The sequence below is a fragment of the Uloborus diversus genome, chromosome 2 (genome assembly GCF_026930045.1).
Source record: "Uloborus diversus isolate 005 chromosome 2, Udiv.v.3.1, whole genome shotgun sequence".
Classification (NCBI taxonomy): domain Eukaryota; kingdom Metazoa; phylum Arthropoda; class Arachnida; order Araneae; family Uloboridae; genus Uloborus; species Uloborus diversus.
Window position 1 is genome coordinate 219238364 of NC_072732.1, and position 23388 is coordinate 219261751.

At 33.1% G+C, this 23388-nt stretch overlaps 1 protein-coding gene across 1 annotated transcript in view; it reads left to right on the forward strand.

Annotated features, from left to right (window-relative positions):
• Nucleotides 1–23388, forward strand: part of LOC129216276 (probable phosphorylase b kinase regulatory subunit alpha) — a 72228-nt gene that overhangs the window by 30564 nt on the left and 18276 nt on the right. Inside the window, exons 16-20 of the mRNA XM_054850482.1 lie at nucleotides 3808–3952; nucleotides 7212–7284; nucleotides 8449–8540; nucleotides 12684–12866; nucleotides 18523–18826. Of these exons, the coding sequence (XP_054706457.1) occupies nucleotides 3808–3952; nucleotides 7212–7284; nucleotides 8449–8540; nucleotides 12684–12866; nucleotides 18523–18826 (797 nt within the window). The remainder of the gene's footprint in view (nucleotides 1–3807; nucleotides 3953–7211; nucleotides 7285–8448; nucleotides 8541–12683; nucleotides 12867–18522; nucleotides 18827–23388) is intronic.

Sequence of the window (23388 nt, forward strand, 5' to 3'; positions counted from 1 at the left end):
TTTCAATGTTCATCACACTATATTCCTTAACTACCTATTATCAGTGAAACATTTAAATCAGTCTTTTGATCATAGTATACTCATGCTATAAACTGAAAACAGTTTGTTGAAATTAAATTTGCTGTTTGTAATACATTTAAGACAACTTTTTTTAAAATTCCTGCTGTAAAATCAAGCAATAATTATGAAATCTACAATTGTGATATTCTAGTGAGAGTGTCTGTATAATTATGTGGTATTATTTGCAGTTTTTAACAATTTTTTTTATTCACAATGTGTTGAAATTTCAAAACATGTTGTACTTGATTTACTCATTGTTTTGCATGCTTTGCGTTAACTAAATTTTTTCGAAAAAAATCTTATTTTTCAAAAACTGTTAACCAATCTCTGAATGTTACTGCTTAAAGATTGTTAAAAAATTAAATGATTCTGTAAAGTATAAAATAAGACAAATATGTATGTCCTTTCACCTTTAAATTTGTTGCAAAATATAACCATTTATGAGACATACTTTAAGTAAGAATACAAATTTAAATGTGGCGTTTATCAAAATATGAAGTAAAAAATCATTAAGTTTTTGAGAAATATTATTTAATTCCTTTTTATTCGACTTAGTATGTTATTCTGCTTACAGTGACACACTAGATTGCCTTCATTACCCATTCTATGATGAACATGTATTTTTTTCCATTCTGTCTTTTTTCCAAAAACAGTTGGCTCTCCGTTTTACGACCCTCTATTTAACGACTTTCTCTATTTAAAGGAGACTTATCACGGTCTCTAATGCTCCACTGTATTTTTAAAAGCATTCTATTTAAGGACGCATTCTACTTAAAGGCAATATTTTGCGGTCCCTTGAAAGTCGTTAAATAGAGAGCCAATTGTATTTTATTTTGGATAGCATTTTATACATACAATTTGTCAAACTGTGAAATGTAATTACTGTGGAACATGGTTGCTATGAGAGTCTAGCACAACTCTATATTAAGTCCTTGATCAGGTAACAAATCAAAATTGAATGTGTAACATCATAGTCAATAGAAAATGAGAGCACAAAATGGAATAAGCAATTACTACGTAAATAATTTTAAAATGAATAAATGCCAATTTTTTTTTATGTTTGACTTCCAAATTTTTCACTTCTCCATTATTTCGAATTTTTATGACATTTTTTACTCTGAAGAATCTATTATCTGTTCTAATTAGTGATGTGGATCGAGTAAATACCCAGCTGGTAGGTAAATATTTTTTGGGTATTTACCCAAGACCTGGGTAAATACCCAAAAACTGGGTATTTTTCGAAAAAATGCAAAATGTCAATGGGATTTTTTTTAAAAATCTAAATATGAAATAATTGCTAAAACTGATACATACGTATGTACTATATAGTTTATAATATTTTTTATCGAAAGACCTGATGAAATTATGAAAGAAACATATCGTGAACCAAAGAATCTTTCTTTTTAATGTCATAATGTCATAATTGGAGAAGTGTGTTCAATTCAATTATGAACTTCAGGATTTCAAAATCACAATCTAGGTTAGTCATACCCAAAATGGAAAAAAAAAAAAAAAATAGACGCATGAGGGATGTTTGGAAGAATAAACTGAGAAGTTATTAAGACTATGAGATGTTATTTATTTTATTGCTGTTTAAAAGATAACGTGGCAGTTATAGAAACAGTTTTCACATTAATAAGGAAAAAAAAATGAAAATCAAAATATTGTTTTCTGTTACCCTTGCTCATTTGCATTTGCTCCCCAGTGCTTCATGATGAAAATTTATTCTAACTATTTTTAATGACATTTCGTTACATTTTGATGTCATGCAGGGACATATTACTGGGTTATAAAAACACTAGGACCTTAAAAAATTGATGTTTGCTTTTTTTTTGTAACCAGTTAAGCTTTTTATTTTTTGTAAAATGGCATTTTATATTTAAAATTTGGCTATCAACATTGATTAGGCATGTCCAACACATTTAATGTGAATATCATATTAGATTGCATATTAGGTATAATACATACAGAAAAGTATTTTAGTTGAATATACATTTTTGAAATAAATACCCGGGTATATACCCTGGTATTTACCCCTAAAAATAAATACTCGGGTATTTTACATCACTAGTTCTAATTAATCATGTTCTGTGGATACAAATAAAGTTTGGAACTATATACTTCCTAGAAAGAGAGACAGGTCCCCCCCCCCCCCCGGCCCGAAACTCTGGATAAACATATTACTTAACTTGTCAAGAAATTAGTTTCTTAGTTTCACTTCTCTATGTATGCTTGTTTACCAGTTTATTTATCTGTCTTAACAATTCAAATTTTGCATCCTAGCAGTTACTAGAATGTAACCTTTAAATGAATTTGAAAGTGTTTTTTAATTTAAAGATTTACAGAAATTTCACATGATTTTTAACTGCATGTATAATTCAAAAACTGGATAATCTGCCCACCAATCATCAAGAATTTAGCTATATTAAAATCTTTCAATTTTCCTATTCTTTTGATTCATTCTTAAAAGAGTGAGAAATAATTCAAATGAAAAACATTCGTTAAGTTTAAGACGTCCCAAAGGCAACCCGTAAAAGCTTTTACCAGCTGTCTTTTCATCCAAAAGCTCACTATTTGTATTGAAAAAGAGGTTCCCTGATACGTCAAAACACATGTGTGCAGTAATCTGCTAATTTTGTGCATCAAAACCTTGTTGATTATCATTTACTTTTTCGCACTAAAGTATTTTTTTTTTTACTTCCTTTTACAAAAAAGAAAGTATTGTATTCGCGAAAAAATTTTCACTCAAAAATCGACCTTAAATTCCATTTTACTCACCCCCGAATGAATGTTGAGTTTTTTCGATTCAACCACATGTGGATAAGTGTCTATGAACGTATAGACAGGCAAAATATCCAGTTTGATGATTCCAAAGTTAATTAAGGGAGTTTTCTCGTGACGTCTGTATGTACGTATGTGCGCCGCCTAACTCAAGAACGGTATGTCCTAGAGAGTTGAAATTTGGTACGTAAATTCCTAGTGGAGTCTAGTTGTGTACCTTCCCTTTTGGTTGCATTCAGGTTTTTCTTTAGGGGTCTTTTGCCCCTTTTTGGGGGGAAATAATTGTTAATTTTGATGTAAACTTAAGTGGTGTTATAATTTGGCGAAAACTTGGCGATATATCATCAGTATTTTGGTCACTTAACTTGGCGACAGATTTGACGTTTTTAAAATTTTTTTTTTTAAATCTGGTTTCAATTTGGCCACTGTTGGTGATATTTAGAGAGTTAAACTATTGAATCACATTAAAAATACCAATAATGGGAAATTACATTAAAATGGAGTAAAAGGAAGTCATGTGATGCACACATCAGCTCATTTTGCAAATAACCTTAATTATTATTTATTAAGAATGACAAGTGTGAAATAATAATATATTAATGTTAATAATATTACATAAAATGTTAATAATATAATAATATAAAATTATTTGACTTCAGCTGCAGTTTTATCTTGTATGAGACAGTTTGGAAGTGGTTCATTTGTTTATCCATGCATAAAAAGTAGCACCAAATAAACAAAAAAGAACCACTACTTCAGAATCCTCACTTTTTTTTTTGCATTGGTCTAACTTTTAGTTTAGGTGCTTGCAAAAAGTGTGAAATATTTAATACAATTGCATACTGAGAGAGAAAATTGCTTTTATTATTAGTATTGCTTCTGGTTTCATACTAACTGTGTTTCTGTTAAGCACAACTAGTGCGTCTGTGTATGTGTTTCAATAATGTCTTCTGTTACCAATTGTAGTTTGTCGATCAGCAAAGATTTTATCTGGCCTCCGATACAGATCTCCTGATCGACACGTTCAAGACGGAAATAGCGTTTTTGAAGACCAGTTGGCACATGCTGGGCCGCCCCACCGTGGTTTTAAATTTGCAGAAATCACTCATAGGTGGGTTTTGCCCCACAGTCGATTGACTTTCCCTCTTCTTGGCTATCTCGTGGAATGCATAATTTAACATTTTGCCTTGCTACGTTGAAGTCTGGTGTGCATGAATTTTCTGTTGTAAATTTTGCTAATGAGTTGTTTTCTTTCCTTATTTACTGATTTCCAAAACAAAGTAATGCAACTAAATTCGTCGTTTAATCAATGCTATTGCATTGATTAAAGATTTTAAGATTAGAAAATGAATAAAAAACGAAGTTTTATACTTTTCCTCTTATTGGATTGAACTGGCCAATCAGTTTTCCGACAATTTCCGTTTCAAGTTTTTCCGCCATTCAGTTTCTGCTGACAAGTAATCAAAATTCTCTTTGTTTGAGGCAGTACTGCAATCAGTTAGAACGTTTAAAAATTTGAATTGGTGAGCTGTAAAAACTAGGGCTGTGGAGTCAGAGGGAAAATGAGCGACTCTAACTCCATTAATTTTGGAACATTTGACTCCGACTCTTTCACCACAAAATCTGTCTGACTTCAACTCTGCAAGTACTGGCAGAGTTGCAGACTTTGAGATAAAATGACTGACTCTGACACTTGGAACTTGAAGCCTTCAACTGCCAACTCTGACTCCTTTTCCCCAAAATCAGTCTGACTCCAATTCCACAGCCGTGGTAAAAACCGGTATTTTCCTTTAAAAAAATGTAATTATATATCTTAAAAAACCCTACGCATTATGCAATATTTCTGAAGATATTAAACAAAGAATCCTTCACTTATTACAAAATCAAGTCGACCTAAAACAGAATCAATGCATAATTTTTTTCTTTTAAGTTTTCTTAGTAATCATCAACTATAATTTTTCTTGTTATTCCCAATGAACCCCCAAAACTTTATGTATTTTAAGTCGCCCCACAAAAATTGAAAAAAAAAAAGTTGACAACCCTTATGATGTGGAGTCTTGTTGTTAATCAGAGTTTTGTTGCATCAATAGTACTTACTGTAGACATTTATCATATCTAAGAAGAATAAAAATAAAAAAAAAAATAAAAAAATTCGATATCAGCATAAAAATTGAAACAAACTGTGACAAAAACAATAGTTGGGGATCTGATGGCTTTTGTTTAAAAGATGACCATATAATTTAAAAAAAAAAACTATTACACTTGTTATGCTTTTATAATTTTTTATACTCAAAATGCATGATGAAAACATTTTTTCTTCATAGTTTATTGTTTCTTTACTTTTGTATCTACAAATCATTTGTTGCATTGAAATTTCACATGACAGTTTCATTACATGAACTGCCAAGAATCTCGATTCATTAACATACTAATTAGTTTTGTGTTCTGCATGTGTTCTCAATGATGACTTGTAATTTTAGAGAGCGGAAACTGTCAACCCTTTTTGTTTTGTTTTATTTTAAAGTTTGAAAGCCTGCTCAAGTAGATTTGAGAGCAATAGCCTGCTTATTCTCCTTTCATTTTGCATGTAGAACCTTGACAGAGAAGATTTCTATTTGGTTAACGATATTGAGCTTCTAGCCAGTACGTTACGATCCGATATTGCGTTTCTTAGGACAAATTGGCGAATGCTTGGTCGCCCGACTATGTGCATGCGATTCCATCGTTATTATTTAGGTATGTGCTTTTCCATTTTACCGCATGATTGTTCAGGGTTAGTATAAAAGAGTATCCAGGTTTTAAAAATTTATAAACAATTACACTTACCACTATTGGGGTCTGCCCAAAGGAAATTTGGGTCCGTTGACGGACCCCTTCACAAAAATACGATCACTCAAAACAGACCCTTCACAAAATTCTAATCAACAAAAACAGATCTTTCACAAATCATTTATTGTAAAAGCAAATCTAAAATCATAATAATGGCTAATTTTTCAAAAGAAATGTCTGCATATTTCTGTTATGCTTACTGTTTTTGTTTCACAGCAGAATCAAAATAGCCAGCAATGGTGTTGTTGTTATAGATTTTTCTGAAAATGTTATTTGACCCGCAGCTTGATATTGCTGCCTCAGCACCTTTCTCCTGCTGCTCTCAATCTAAACAATAATAACATATATCAGCAAATTGAACTTAATACTGCTAACGAATAGAATAGCTGTAGGTTGGGGAAGAAATACACAAGTGATCACTTCAGATTCGGTTACTAACTCTAAAATTAACATTAACGCTAAATAAATAAACGTCTAGTAAACCTTTCACAGGGACTTGGAAAATATTCCTAACATTTAACCAGCTTGGCAATTTTTGTGCCTTTATGGTATGATGTTTTAACGTTATCCATGAGCCTCCCCCCCCTCTCCCAATGCATTTATTAATGTTTATAAATTTAAAATTTTCGTTTTTACAAAATAATTTTATTTTACAAAGAAAAAATGACCTTTTACAAAAAATTTTTTGATTTTTCACAAAAACTTTTCGTTTTTCAGAAAATTATTCTGTTTTTGCAAAAATATTTGATTTTTCACAAAAAACGGACCCTGTGAAAAACCCTGGACAGACACCTGACTATAAATAATACATGAAAAAAAAGATAAACTGTCCAAGTTTTTTTTGAACATAAGTAACTATTTAAAAACGTGCACATTCTGCACTAGCTCAACCAGAAATTCCTTCCAGGAGGAGTTTTTTGTTCTCAACAGTCATGTTAATAAACTACTGTATTAGGATTGGCAACAATATTAGCACCAAGAACTCTGGGGGTGTTTTTACCCCCCCCCCCACCTACTTCATTGTGCCACTGACGCTATGCAACACTGGATTGGCCATGCAGGTGATGATGATCTACCATTTATGCGTTGGGCAGCCAAATTCTGAAAATCCATGTGATTTTTTATGAGGTTTCGTCAATGACAGTGTTTTTACACCACCATTGCCTACAACATTGCAAGTACCAAAAGATCACATATGTGTAGCACTACCCAAAATTAACAGCGAAACACTCCAAAATTTATGTTATAGCTGTGTGTCACGTTACGAAAGGCACACACATCGAACATTTGTGAGTGAAAAAAAAAACTTTCAGTTTATCTTTTATTTTTCTGTATCATTTATAGTGCTAAGTGTAATAGTTTATGAAATATAAATTTTTAAAACTGGGATATTCTTTTATGCTGACCCTGTATGTCCTTTAACTCTGAGAGGTAGCTTTGTTCTTTTTCTTTTTCCTTCAAACTTCAGAATTTGCCACATTATTTAAGAAGTGTTGTTAAATTTATTTATTTATTCATTTTTTTTCGATTGGATGTTACAGAGCATGAAAAGGTTCCTCTTGCTATGATCTCAACGATAAAAAAATTGAAAAGTGGATACATCAATGGAACAAGGTATATCATGTTTAAAAAAAAATATTTTTAAAAGGTACACTTCGAATGAATTTGTCTTGCATCTTTATATCAGTTTTAAAATAATTTTTGTTTTCAGTGTTTCAAGTCTGTGTTTAGAAAGTCTTTAAGCATAAACTAGCAAATTTAATGTCACAAGGTGACTTTTTAAATTAAATTCAAAAAAAAAAAAAAAAAAAAAGAGATTGTTAGAAAGTGTTCTTTTGAGTGCAGTCCAATCTCTATAACTCGAAACTTATAACTCAAATATTCCTTTATCTCGAAGTTTTAATCAGGTCCCAAACTCTTGAGACTGTTGTGGAAACTTCCCATAACTCAAAATACCAATCACTCGAACGTTTTAGCCGGTTCCTTGAGTCTTTGAGTTATTGAGAATTGACTGCATTTCCTTTTGAAATCCCCCCCCCTCTTTCTATTTTCTCATAGTCCACCATATTTTTTATATAAAAAATAAAAAGTTGAGATAATAAGTTATGGTTGTGTGTTGTGGGCTGTATGAAAAGTTTGAAAATACAGTTGGCTCTCTGTTTAACGACTTTCTCTATTTAACGACGACTTTTCACGCTCCCATCTGGTCCGGCATACTGTTAAAAGCATTCTATTTAAGGACACGTTCTACTTAAGGACGATTTTTTGTGGTCCCTTGAAAGTTGTTAAACAGAGAGCCAACTGTATACACTTGTTTATTAAAAGTAAAGGACTTGCTTTATGAATTTAACAGTTTGCGTTATTGAATAATATGAAAAATTTGCCATCTCTTAGTCTTCCATTATAAATACTGCTTCATTTTCAGAATGATGAAAATAGAGCAACTGTAAAAAGCAAACTCTAAGAACAGAAAAACTCATATGATTAAATTAAATTTGTCAGGATACAAATATAACTTTTAAAAAAAGATTTAAAAAGCTACAAGTGTATGTTATATGCTAGAAGTTCCGCCCTCTAATACAGAATAGGTAGTTAGAAAAAAGTCTCCTTGGAATCTACATCTTGAATTTCAAGATTTATGATTTTTTTGAAGAACTTACTGTTTAGAAACACTTGTCATTTTTAAAAAGGTAGCCTCTTACATTGTAATATGTGTTCATCATTTTGTTTTATGTGCATCTCGTTTTTGTTTCGTGTAACATTTTTATCTCATCACAGGGTGGCCCTGGGTACACTGGAAGATTTTCATAGTACTTCCTGCATAACAAGCCTGAGTTTTTTGCACAATCAAGAAGAAGGAGATCCAGAAAGTAATTTTTTTTTAAATACATTTTCATTCATAGTTATTAACAAAATAAAAAATAATTAAATAAATAAATAAAAAATCTTATACTGCATTTAGGCATATGTAAACACTTAGACTTTTTTCTATGATTATTTCCAAGAGGAGGGTTTAAAAATGTTGAGTATTTTAAAAAATTTTGATTTGAAATTTATAATAATAGTCCAGTCAATAGGTAGAAAAAAACGGGCTTGCTTTACGAAAAATGGGGTCAAAGATTTTATTTTTTTAATTTGTGTATACTAGTGCCAATATGGAAAAACCAAGTTATCCAATTCGAAAGACCTCGGGAAAAGTTTTGGGGGCCGAAAACCCCCAAAAATTTGTGACTTTTTGCGGTATTTTCAAAATATCTCAAAAATGGTTAAAATTACAAAAAAACTTCTAATGCAGATGTTAAAGAAGATTAAATTTCCTTCAACTTTTGTCATTACAACATTTTTGTAGCATGAAAAGTAAGCGAGTTACAGCTTCTTGAAAGGCACACTTTTTTTGAACCCTTTCAGGGAAGTGCGTGAAAGCGCATCGGATAACGGAGGAAAAAAGGAGAAACGCCGGCAGTCTGACCTTGGAAATCATTTGTCTTTCACAGCTGAGGGTAAATGCCTCCGTTCCCTTTAACTTAAACAAAGCACCCCCATTCCCTCCCCCCATTTTTTTTTCTCTAAATGAGATGAACCGACTCAATAGCTACTCATGTTGGTTACTTCAGGGTTTGAGCAAGAGTATGTTTTATCAATTTGTGTGTTCTGAATTACAATTTTTTTTCCTAGAAATGATTACGCCTGACCAAGGTGTTTTTTTTAATTCTTATCATTATTATTTGCAAAATCAGTTTGCATGAATGCGAAATAAAGATTGTGAAGGAGAAGGGAACAGAAAATCTTCAAAGATGCAGCGCAAAATGGCAAAATGAAGAACATCAGCGTTTTTTGAAGTTCTTAAAAGAAGTGACAATTCACGCTGCCTGTCACAAATGCTATATCAATGAGCAATCAATATCTTCCCTTGAAGTAATGGTTGAACCTAACATGTTAACTAAATTCCTCAAGAAAGATTTCTGGCAAATTATAACAAAAAGAATTGTCTTATTCTATTTCTTGAGACATATTTCGAAGAGTGTGGCATTGAAGTCAGGCAGACTCAAGATGATGCCGACTTACTTACTGCTCTTTCAAAGGCAAAATAAATTGAAAAGGTTGTTATAGTGAGCGAGAGGATATAGATCTGTTGGTGCTGATGACAGCTTTAGGACAGCCTTTCAGCAACTTGTTCTTTTTAAAACCTGGAAGAAGAGGGAATGCTTGTGATTTGTTTTTTTCCCCACTAAATCTTCTAAGTTTGACCCCAGCAATATTCTTTTCATCCATGCGTTTAGTGGGTGTGATACGACTTCGGCAATCTTTGGCCAAGGCAAAATAAAGTTGTACAAAATAGTCAAAAAAAAAAAAAAAAAAAAACTCCTGAAATTAAGGAAGCTATTGAAGTATTTATGGACCCAATCTGTCATCATGATGCCTTAGCTGCAGGTGGAGAAAACATTTTGCAAATATTATACACAGGTGATGTAAAGTATTTGACCTATCTTTGGATACTTTGCAATTTAATCTTTTTATAAAACTGGTATACAAGGCTAAGATAAATCTTGCGGGGCTACCTCCAACGTGCGGGGAGGGGCGGGGGGATGCTGGACGTTATCACTGATATCGGTTCTACCACCAAATTCAAAGTTGATTGGGCAACATAATTGATCCAGAGAAATGGGGTTGGGAACGTAGAACACAAGGTCTAATGCATGTTGACACGAAAAGAGATTCAGTTACTCAGAATCTTTTGAAGATTGTACCTTGTACCTGCAAGAAAAATTGTACTGGAGCCTGTTCTTGTCACAAGGCAGGTTTAAAATGCTCCAGCACGTGCAAACACTGCAGTGGCACAAATTGTGAAAATGTTGCAGAAATTTCATCTTTGGATGAGACTGCTGAAGAAGGTGATTTGTTCCAGGAGCTTTGATTCTGAACCGGGAGAACCTGGACCTTCAAAACAGCTTCGAAGAAGATAAACAGCGTATTTGTTGTCATTTCTCTATTTGCTTTAAGGTCGAATGAATCTCTCTGTAATTTAGATGTATGTATTAAGCTTCTACAGTTGGATTTTCATTTTGTAAGGTAATTCTTTTGAGTTTTTCATGCCTCAAAAAGTCAGTTTCTGCAGAATTTTTTCAAAGTGTTCATTACATATTACTATTGTACCTTTATTTATGCATTATTATGTCTATTGTTTGCTTATTATCACCCTAATATTTATTCATTCACATTTACATTCGAATATTGCATTTTCGCTTGTAATAGAATAGATGGTACGAATTATGTGCTTTAAATGAATGAGAAGATTATGTAATTCAATTACAAACTGCAATATAAATCACATGTTATTGGAGTCTGACTGAAGACTAGAAGACTACCTCTGTCAGACTAGAAATATTAGTTCGTGAGCGGTGGGGGATGGTTTATTATTGTTATTGTATCAGAGCGTAGGATGCATGACTGTGTTGATTGTTTGCTTATTAGCTGCCTAATATTCATTCCTTCACATTAATATTTAAAAATCGCATCTTTGTTTGCAATAATTAGACTAGAATGTACGAATTATAACCCTCAAATGAATGTATATATGTGTAATCCAGTTACAAATAACAGTATATCATCTATTATTGGAGTCTGATGAAGACTACCTCTGTCAGATCAAAAAAGTTAGTTCGTGAGCAGTGGGGAAGGTTTTTTTTTATTATTTTTATTATAATACATCGTTTGTTTTTGGAGTCTGGTGGGAACTAATCTGTCAGCCAGAATTGCTACTCTGTGTCCAGCGGGGGGGGGGGGGGGGGGGGGGGGGGGGGAGCAAGAACCTCAAACTACTCTAACTGTCAATAAACTCTCTGAAACTAAAGTTTCTATTCAAGTTCTAATAGTTATGACGCCTTGCTTCGGTGTGAAAGCTTTTTTTTTTTCGGAGTGGAGGAAAACTACCTATTTTCAAAGAGCTATAGCAAGCTTGTTATTTGTGCTACAAAAAAGTTGTAAATGCAAAAGTTGTAGGAAATTTTATGTTCTTTAAACTTTACATTTAAAACTTTTTTCTAAGCTGAACCATTTCGGAGATATTTTGGAAAAAACCAAAAAAGTCATAATTTTTTGTGGTTTTTCGGCCCCCAAAAGTTCTTCCGGGGTCTTTCATGTTGGATAACTTGGTTTTTCCATGTCGGCACCAATATGTACAAATTAAAAAATAAAATCTTTGACCCCATTTTTTGCAAGGTAAAATGTATCTATTGACTGGACTATAAACAGAATTTTTCTTAATTTGTTGTAGTTTATATATTATTAAAATCTACATGATGAAATTGTTACATTTTTTGGAATCAATAATTAAACAGGTCAGTGTTTCCCAAAGTTGTCAAACTCCCTAGAGTCCACTTCAGTCATCAAGGGGTCCATGTCAATGAAAGAAAAAATCGGGATGCTTGAGACACAAATAAGGGTCTACGAGTCTCGATCCTTCTCAAGTTAACCCTAAAATTTAAGCACCATATAAGTTGCATAGAGTAGAGCACCAAAAACTTATACTTCTGTGCACTTATGTAATACTTATTTAGGTAATAAAAATGCAAGTTTTTATGTGACAGAAAAATTAACTCCGCCTAAATAAGTCTTTAAAGTTTTATGTTAAAACTGAGGAAGATAAAGGTCCCCAATAGAATTTACAATTTTGGTTTGTAGATCTACAAAAATTAGAAAAAATTGTTAAGATGTCCGCAAAAAAAAAAAAAAAAAAAGAGAGAGAATCACTGAGGTCAGGCCAAATACAGACTTAATTTTATTTCTATGACTGTTGCTCTTACAGACTTAATTTTATTTCTATGACTGTGTTGCATTTAATGAGTTTATTAACTAAATGTTTTTTTTTTTTTGTTTTGTTTAAACAATCTCTATTAGTATATATAGATTAGTATATATAGAATAATTACACAAAGAAAGTTTCATGATATAATTGAAAATAAAAGAAACTTGACAAAGTGTCTAGTGTTAGTAAAGAGTTATATTCCTTTCAGGTCTCAACTTGAGTGTTCGAGAGTATCTGGAGAAGGAATTAAATAAAATCTTCTTGAGGCTGCCTCTCCCTTATGGCCAAACATCTGCCAAGAGGAAAAAGAGTTCCATGAGGTCTCGCCGCTCTGGGGTCAGCGGGATAATCAAACGCACCCGATCCATCATGGTGGATAAATATGATCCTGGTGAGCATTGTCGATTCAAATTAGCAATTCTTATCGATACATTCAAATGCTGCTTTGTAAGTAAATTGAATGGATCTTCTCAAGAATTGTTGAAGTTTAAAAAATTTTGTCAATCCAACAAAAAGCTCCATTAAAATACAAAATATACCACCAAACAAAAATATAAAGTGGTCAAACCTTCAGTATTAAATGTAAAGGTAAGAATGAACTTGATAATTATATTTTTTATGAAGCGTTTTCTGTGTTGGGGTAAATTGGGTCTTTGATTAGGCTTAGTTAAGTGTTGCATTACCCTGTTTGTTTTTGTCTCTGAGTTAACGTTTGTCGAATATCAATATTCTATATTTTTTTATAAAATACCAAACAAATTTTTTTCTCATTCTTCATAAACTGAGGAAATACTTTTAACTTAAAAAAATAAATAAATAAATAAAAAAAAACAATTTTTCTTACAATTTCATTCTCTAAATGTAGTTTAGAATATAGAAAAGGACAAAAAAAAAAAAAAACCTTTTTAACTGTTGACATATGCTAAAATAATAGATAAATATATATACATAATTCAGTTTCAGTGAGTTCAGCTTTAGCACACTCATTTTATGAAATACTAGTGATACCCACACGGCTTTGCCGGTAGTAGGAAATGAAAAGGTTTGCCTGCATATTTACAAATAATGGATGCTGAATGTCTCGCCAATTTGCTTTGTTCATTTGCTTGCCCATGGTCGCACATGGTAGTTTGCTCATCCATATTATGGTAGTTTGCTCGTCCACGTTACGGTAATTTGCTCGTCCATGTTATGATAATTTACTGGGTAAAATGTTCTTAAAATTGGAATAGAAAAAGAACAAAATCGAATTTTCAAAAAATCGCTTGGAGTGCACACCCTTGTGCTACAAACTAATCCTGTGCCTAATTTCATGAAAATCGACAGAACGGTCTAAGCCCTATGCGCATCACGGAGATGCAGACATCCATGTTATCTTTTAATAGTATATTCTCCCTATATTATTATCTCGTTGCTTACTATTTAAAGATTTGTATAAGAATTGAGTGTTTACTTACGGCATTCGGCCGCATGTTATATCAGTAGGCGTCCGGTAAACACCATCCATCAAAGTTAAAGTTCGAATATGTACTTCCATGTTTTCGCTACTTGGTGGCGCCCTCGTCACGATCTCTCATGAGCGGGAAAGTTGTAGAAAGTTCCAGAAGCTGTTACATCGATCATACTTGTTACACGTGGACCAATGAGCGTTGAGCACGTCGTTTTGAACTTCTGTTCTTAAGGGGGAATCGCCGTTAGTTTCGGCACGATCGGGCAATTGATCTCCGTCCAAGTATGTGATCTGTTAGCCATCAGGCCATGTGAAGGCTTGTTTACAACCAGTTTGGAAGATTGTATCAATGTGAGTAAGGCAAGGAAGGATAGTAGAATGTTCAGCCTACCTCCAAGTCAGGGGCGCCGACTTGCAAAAATCATTGGGGGGGCTGGCCCAGTCATCACCGGGGGTTTAGGGGGTTATGTATTCCCATGGAGGTCCCCCCCCCAAATAAAGGTCGATTGTTGTGCCTTGAAAATGCCAATTTACATATTTTCTGGTGTGTATAATTTAAAAAACAAACAGTATGTGGCATGGCGTTTTCAAAGTAAAACAATCCAAAAATTGGTATACAAATTTTTCTGGTTCAACTAGATCATGTCACTTGTCTTAGTAAGAGACATTTTTTTGTTCTATTTTATGGGGAGTCATGCAGTGCCGTAGCTAGGCATGGAAAAGGTAGGGCGCTTGACTTTCATTGAAGGGTACTGCCAGAGACGCCGACTTAAAAAATATCGGGGGAAAGGGGGCATGCCGCAGGAAATTTTCTAAATTTGAGATGAAAAATAGTGAGTTTTAAAGCTTTTTTAAAATCATATAATCAACATTAGAACCTCGAAAACTCGACAAGCCCGACACATATTTTTTGGCTTCGAAAAACGGAAGAAATAAATACAAACACACACAGTATTTTTGTAAAAAGGAAATTTAATTTACACATGCTTTTTAAGACCAGTTGTTTTTACATTAGTGATATCGGCTAACATATTCAAGTGTAAACGCAGTCTCTCAATGTCTAGGTCATTTTTGAAAAACTCAGTTGATTTTTCAAAATGTTCTCTTCTCTTTCACCTCTGTTTAATAAAAGCAAGCACTCTTGTTCAACTGCAATGACCTGTGTGCGTCCAGTTGATGTAAATCGCCCAATAATGCAGAATTGCACCATTTTACAAACCTCAATGTATATTGCCTTGTAGTACAGTCAACTTCCGTCTTACGCGAGGGATGCATTCCAAGACCTCTCGCGTAGGTCGAATTTTCGCGTTGTGGAAAAGGGCATGTGTAAAATTTTTTATAAACGTACCCAATTATTTTAGACACTTGTAAACACCCCCTCAAACTGTTAAAAACCATCTCTTAACTAACTGTACATTACTGTCTCTTACATAAAGAACTGAATGTTTACTTGTATTTAAAAAAACGTTTTATTCAACATAAAATACTGCTACGATGTACAAAATCAATGATTAATGGGAAAGAAAGAAAAAATAAACCGGTATACGGTAGACACAGTATATAGTAAGAAAAAGCAAATGCATCTTTAGTTGTACTGTACATTCGATCAATTAATGATATTCGTACACAATACATGAGCAGTTTCCATTTTCATAAATTTTTGCAAGACACTACTCGGTGAATTTTTACGGATTTCCTTTTCTTGACTTGTAATTGTATGTACGGAAGAATCACTCATACCTAATTCTCGTGCTACCTTCAACGCATTTTTTAGTTGACCATCAGCTTTTCAAGAAGCTCTAGCTTTTCTTTAATTGTCATGAAACTTTCTCTTTTTATCTTCACAAACTTTAGATGAAACAGAGTGCTCTTAGGTGTCATTATATTTCATTAACTTTCGCATTTAAAATGAAAAGGGAACTTCTACTCTCAGCGATGCTAAAAGGATAAAGATCCATTCATGAAAAAAAAATTTTTAGTAGCCAATAACAAAGCTGATACGAACACACCACGATTCCCTTCCGAGAATTTTCGTGTTGCGGTGAGGAATTCGCGTTAGGTCTGAATACTGGAGAAAAAATCGTGTTATAGCTATTTCGCATAAGTAGCGCGATTCAAATGTTTTCCTTTGGGATTTTGAAAGTGTGCGGTAAGCTGCTTTCATTGTTTTCATACTTCTTTGGTACACGTCGATTCCGAGGAAGGGAAGGATCATCATTTTGTGAAGGTTTTCTTTTAAACACGATTCCCAAAAGTATTCAAAACTATCACGCCTCCCATTTTATATACAAATCAAACACTCATATATATTTTTCCAGATCAGCAACACTTAGGTGAGCGCGCCGCAGCGCTGCCCACCGGCAACAGACTTGACCCGTACAGGGTGGCGACAGGAACTGTGAAAAAAAGTTCCCTGACTTTTCCCTGATTAAGTTCACCAAATTTCCCTGATTTACGTTACCAATGATAATAGTTTTCTTTCTTTGCGCTACTTGAAGTCCGTTGTATGTTTGTGTAAAATGCAGTATTTTAAACGTTTTAAGTTGTGTAAACTTGTTGAACTAAAGCTATATTTTAAAAAGATGCTACCTTTTTAATAAATGGTTTAAAAAAAAGACATTTTTTTGGGGGGGGGGGGGGACCTACAAAACAGTATATTAAATTTTTACACATGGAAAGATTACAGAAAATTTAAAAAAAAAAATACTTCACTTCCAGAAACCACTTAGCATAAGAATTTTTAGAAGCTATTAAAATGACTTTTAAAATCATATGTGTCCTTATGACAGAACTAAAAAGTAATTGAAATTATTTTGAACTAAGTTTTTAAACAGTATAATAATTGTTGCAAGAATAACAAGTAATAGTATTCTTATATAACTAATTGACATATTTATGCAAAACAGATGAAACCATTTGACATCCATTCATAGGGAGCTTTTCTCCAATCAAGAACATAGGTTTTAATGAATGAATACAGCATTTTAACAATAAAAAATAAAGATATTTACTTAAGTACACAAGTTAACTCTATTTCAAATGATTTAAGTATGTAACGAAAAAAATCTTAGATTGCTTTTGTAACAAACAACTTTGAAATACAAGGAAAAAAAAAGCAATTAGTTAATTTCAAAATATATAAAAGAAGAATACAACTTGGTTATAAAATTAAAGAATTACTTAAGTCTGAAGAAAAGAAAACCCTGACGATCTGTGGTGACAACAAATAGTATAACGGCAAAAAACAAAGTTTTTTTTAATTGAAAGTTTAATTTTAGCAATTAAATAAAAAATGCGAAGAAGTTTAAGCTTTTATAGTATTAATTCAAAAACCAAAGATTTCTTCTTGAAATCGTTACAGTACTTAATTACTTCGAAACAATGAAAAAAGGCAAAGGAGCTAAGGCATTAATGAAGGCTTCCTCTTTGCCAGTACGGTTGTTTATTTTACGTAGCATTGAAAGCGTAAAAGGAAATTTCAAGCTAGGTAAAATAAACTACCTAACAGACATAGAAGCAATCTTAGGAAGTTCATCCTGTGGTTAATAAGTACGATTCAATACTTTGATGTTGAGGAAAAAAGATGCACAAATATGCGGTAGTGTATAAATACACCTCATTAATTTTACCTTTTTTTTTTGAACAGATAATTGGTGGAAAATGCGTAGGGAATTAGAGTATTTAATTTTGTAAAGTGAAAAAAAAAATTTTTTTTTCTTCATAAAATCAATTTTCCCTGATTTTTTGTTATTTTTTCGAAATTCCCTGATTTCTCCCTGATTAATAAAGTTCCCTGACTTTTCCCTGATCTCCCTAATTTCCCTGATCTGTCGCCACCCTGCCGTAAGTTCGCGCAATGGGGCAAATTTTTACAGTACTCGCAGCACTGTAACACTATCATCATTCGCACCACTCGTTTTCAGTTAACCTGCTTACACAACCGTAATAATTATTTGTTTTAACTCATTACTGAATATATTTTACAAGGTAAACTATCTTCAAACAAGGAAAATAAAAGATAAATTTATGAGTTTAGAAAGCATAATGTAACTTATAATTTTCTTGATTTATTGGGGGGGCTCTGCCCCCTCAAAAATATTTTTGAGGGGGCTCGGGCCCCCTCAAGCCCCATGGAGTCGGCGCCACTGCTCCAAGTTATAAGATGCTAAGTTGAATTTCTCCACGTTGGTAATATAAGATTTGAATTTCATCTAGTCATTTTTGCTCACTACTTGAAAGTTTTTTCTCAAGGTTGTAAACAAGATTAGTATTAGGCAGTAAATGTAGGGTATGATATAGTGCAATATTTAAATATTTTTCCTGCTATTTTTGTTAGTGCAATAGTCTAAATACCCAATGGCCCAGTTCATTTTTCTATTCTAACAAATGTTTTTAATGTTTTATTTACATAACATTTTTGCCTCAATAAAGGCTTTTGTTGTTTTACATAATCGATTCTTTCTTGCAACTTTTGGCACAATTACACTCACAATGCGTGAGTATTATTTTAACAATGCAACAATCCAGACAAACTTTCAGCTTAATTATTAGTAAAGATTGTTTACAGCTCTTACCTCATTTTCTTACCACATTTCAGACCTGGTGAACCTCCGCGAGCGCTACGACAAGATCCACAGTCCACCCCCTGTCTCCCCAGGCCTGGAAGCCCCCTATGCCAGGTCCGAATCTCCTTACTCTTCTCCCACGGAATCCGCGGGTCGGACCCCTTCCCCTTCCGCGGAGCCGGAAGAGGAAGAGAACTGGACTTCTGGGACCAGGATCCGAACCGTGTCCGATCGCCAGTTCGACAACGTCAACGACCAGGACCTGGTCATCATGTTCAAGGAGACAGAGTCCCTGGAAGAGCAAGGAGATATCCTGCACTACTTGGTCGGAAACAGGTTGGTGGTGGAGGTGCTCCTTCTTGCTTTGGTGGAGATGAACCTCATGATGATCATGAAAATTGCTTCAAAAAAACTTTTAGCATCAAATAGGGAATTTAAATTTATGCTGCAGATAAATTTTTCTATGCAGAATGGGGGGCTGTTTCCAAAATTTTAAAAGTATTTTTTTCTGAAAGAGCATGCTTAAAAACATAAGGATCTGGCCATTTTTAAAATAATTTATTTAAGTTTAATATTTTAAAAAAATTACTTTAATCAGTGCGCTTTTATCGTTTACGCTTCTGCCAATGACATCACAAATGATGAAATGCCATTCAGTGTTAACATTCACAGAGCATTTAATTCGCATCTTTACTCACATTGGCAACGATAGGGTTGATAACTAGCATAGAGCACAATATTTAATTTGGTTCTTGATTATCATAACGTGGAATTGCGGTTGAAAGATGCGGCAAAGTGCATCATTTGTGAAGTCATAAAGGTCACGCCTTGTCGGGCATTTAAAAAAATTAATTAAAAAATAACTGTTGGGAAAATGAAAGTATTTTCTGGGTCCATGTTATTTTTTTATTATTATTATTTTTGCTTATTCTATCAATTTCAGTGACTAAAAGTAGTACTTTTGACTGAAGGAAACAACTCCATTAATTATATCCTACTTATTGCAGATTTTTTTCTTTCAAATGTTTCCTTTTTGGTGTAGTAATGACTTTTTGTATTATTTATTTTTTTTTTAAATTTTTGTTTTTTTCATGATGAAATTTTTTTCCATATTTTTTAACTTTTGCTGTTTTTTTACCATTTTTAAATTTACCTTCCTTGACTTTTCTTTGTTTTTTTCGATCTTAGCTCATTTTTTTTTCTTGCTTCAGAATCCACAGGCTTAATTGCACTTCTTTTTCAATCCATGCGGTGTTATGATGTCATGATATAGTGTTTATGAAATGTAATTGGTTGTTGAAAATCCTCTCCCCACTTTTCTCCATTTTTTGCTGAAAAGAATTTTCTGAATTTCAAAATTGGTGTTTGCTATGGATCTTTTAGATGTTTTTGCATTTCATTGAATTTCATATTTGAAAACCTTTTTTTTTCTTAAGTAATTTATCTCATTCAATTTTATCAGTCATCTTTTTAAAACTCATATTAAAAATGCTTTTGTCTATTTGTTTCACATAAAATATGATAGAATCATATACCTCACACTCTTTTAATCATAATAAATGATTAAGCATCATAAAAATGTGTGCTAAACTTACTGTGTGCATATTTTTTTTACTGCAGTCGTTAATTTTGATTTTAATTTTGTACCTTGCAGATGTTTTTCAACTATAGCATTTGCACGTTTCATATAGCTTGAAATCATTAATCTTAAATCTAAAAATGCTTTTCTTTTATGCTGTCATTTCCAGAAATTTGTAAGTAACCTGCCTTTAAGAATGCAGTTTCTCATGCTTAAACTGATGAATGTATTCTTTCATAAGTTTACGTTGGTGTATGGTAATTGTATCAAATCTATTAAAATGCTTGATAAATATTTGAATAATTTAAAATTAGTGTTATTTAACATTCTTCTTAACTTGTCATAAATCCTACAAAATAGCCTCTCAAAATTCAAATACGCTTGCAGAAAATTGAAAATATTTTTTTTTACTGTTAAATATTTAAAGAAAATGTTAAGGCAACTATCTAAAAACTAAATTAACTTTATTTGGATTCTACATACAAAAGGGCTTCCAAATTGCCCTTACTATTCGAACTGCCACGAGACGACCAACATCAACAAAAATCAAGCTATCGAATGCCACGAATCCACGATACATGAACAGAAAGACATCTAACTAAATTGAACCAACAGGTGGAAAATTTGCATATCGAAAAGCGCCCTCTTGCGCACAGGTATAATCGAGGATTTTTATGGAGATTTTCCACAGCTCCCCACCATGAACTCGAAGAGTTCATCAATAGAACCTATAAAAAGAACTATAACAAAGGCAAATACATAAGGAAATTCTTCTCCTCAGTAAACAATAACGAATGCAATAACTATAGGTTGCTAAATATAAAGATTAAAATACCATAAACTATATGGTTACAAACTTATATAAAATGTAATTTCTATTTTTGAATTTTATGTTCAAACATATTTACAATTTTAAACTTAAGTTAACAAAGTTAATTTTACTATAAACAAGAGGTTTTTTTTTTCCAAAATTAATGAAATATTTAAGCAAATTATTTTAAGAAGTTAATCAAAGTCCAACATTACAAATACTTCAAAATTTTGAAGGAAAAAAAAAGGGTTTAAAACAAATTATTTTCAATAAACTTTTCGACTAATTAATCATAAAAAGGATACGTGAAACCAGTTCATTCACAAAGTTCAAGGGGATATATCAGCTGCACAGGTTTTCTGAAAAGCCCCTTTTTGGTTTTGACGACACAAGCTCTGTTATGTCCATCTCTACCTTGAAAAGTTTCTTGAACGATTCCCAAGTCCCATAGTAGTTTAGATTTTGAAGTTCCTTCGACGAGCACTACATCATTCATCTTTACTTCTTTGTGAACGTTAGGCGATTTGAAATGGTGAACTGTTTTCAAATTAAGTAGATATAGTTCTTTCCATTTAACCCAAAAATGTTTCAAAAGTGTCGTTTGATACTGCTTTCTTTTTAATAAGGACTCTCTAGTTGACACTCTATTAACTAACTCAGCAAAATTAAATGGATAGTCGTGATTTTTCCTTCCATATTGCAAAAAGTCAAGAGGAGTTAATGGCTTGGGCTCAGAAAAATTATCAGTAACGTATGTTAAAGGTCTCGAATTAACGACGTATTCGATTTCAGTCAAAACAGTTGAAAGTTCTTCAAACGTGAGAAGAGCTTTTCCGAGAACTTTTCTGAGTGGATCTTTCACTGATTTTACGAGACGTTCGTAAAATCCGCCCCACCAGGGCGCCTTTTCTACGATAAACTTCCAATTAATGCCACGTGAAGATATAAAATCTTTAAATTCCGAATCTTGTAGAATGTTATAGAAGTACATTAGATCTTTATTTGCGGCTTTGAATGATTTTGCGTTATCCGAATAAACAACGCTGCAGCTACCTCGCCTGGAAATGAATCTTCTAAAGGCTAGTAAGAAATGCTTTGTAGACATGGAGGACACTAGTTCTAAGTGAATTCCTCTAGTTACAGCACAGGTGAAAATTGCAAAATAAGCCTTTTTAACTTCCTTATCACATTTGTAAAGAATAGCTACTGCAAAATCAAGGCCACAAATTTCGAAAGGTGGATTCTCTACAATTCTGTCTTTCGGAAGTTGCGCTGTTATTTCGTTTGCTGGTTTGGATTTGTATTTTCTACAAATAAAGCATTTTCTAATTACTTTCTTACGAGTTGTCTCCCCTTCGCTATCCAAGACCTTCTTATAAGCATTACTAGAGTAGCTGTTGCTCCAATATGAAAGTTCTTAGTATGCTCATGTAAGATTAATAATTCCGAAAATTTAGAGTTTTTTGGCAAAAGGATGGGTTGTTTCTCGTCTAGAGAAAATTCTGATTCATCTAATCTCCCTTTTATTCGCAAAATATTCCTGGGATCTAAGAAAGGTACTAGAGAACGAATTTTTGAACCATTGCTAACTTTTTGAGATCTTTCTAAATCGACTATTTCTAACCAATAAGCTTCTTTTTGGGTTTCTTTAATCCAGTATTCTTCAGACAATTTAAGCTCATCTGTTTCGAGAGCACCTTTATTTTTCGACGTATTTCTTGCGTTGTGTATAAATCGAAATACAAAGGCAGCTACTCGCAATAGTTTGAGATAACTGCTAAATTTATTAATGTTTATGAGCTTTTCGCGATTTTCGAGGATTACTTCATTTTGCGAAACTTCTTTGAATTTACTCTTTAGTTCTAGGTCATGATTGCTGACGTTTTGGGCCTCTATTTTTGGCCAAAACTGCTCTGTTTGGCTAAGCCAGGGTGGTCCGTGCCACCAAAGTTGACTATCTTTCAATTCCTGAACAGATATTCCTCTGCTTACAATATCGCTTGGATTGTCCCTCCCAGGACAAAAATTCCATTTCGGGGGGTTCAGTCAGTCTTTGAATCTCCTCTATCCTATTTTTGACGAAAGGTTTGTAACAGGACGGTTCCCCTCTAATCCAATGGTAAACTATAGAGGAATCCGTATGAAAAAAGCAGGACTTCTCAAATTTTAAAGCTTTAGAGACTTTAGCACACAACCTGGCAGAAAGCAGTGCTCCCATCAATTCCAATCTCGGCAAAGAAAGAGTCTTTAACGGGGCAACCCTGCTCTTGGAAGTGATAAAACTAGTCGTTATAGTCCCGTCAGTCTTAATGACTCGAAAATATATTACAGTTCCGTAGGCCCTTTTAGATGCATCCAAAAAGGAATGCAGTTGCACATCAACTGTGTAAGAGTCCGTGAAATGATAAAAGCGAGGGATTTCAACTAAACTTAAGTCCTTCAGTTAAAGACACCATTGTCTGAAAGGTTTTTTGATAACTTGGGGCATTTTCTGGTCCCAAAGAAGAC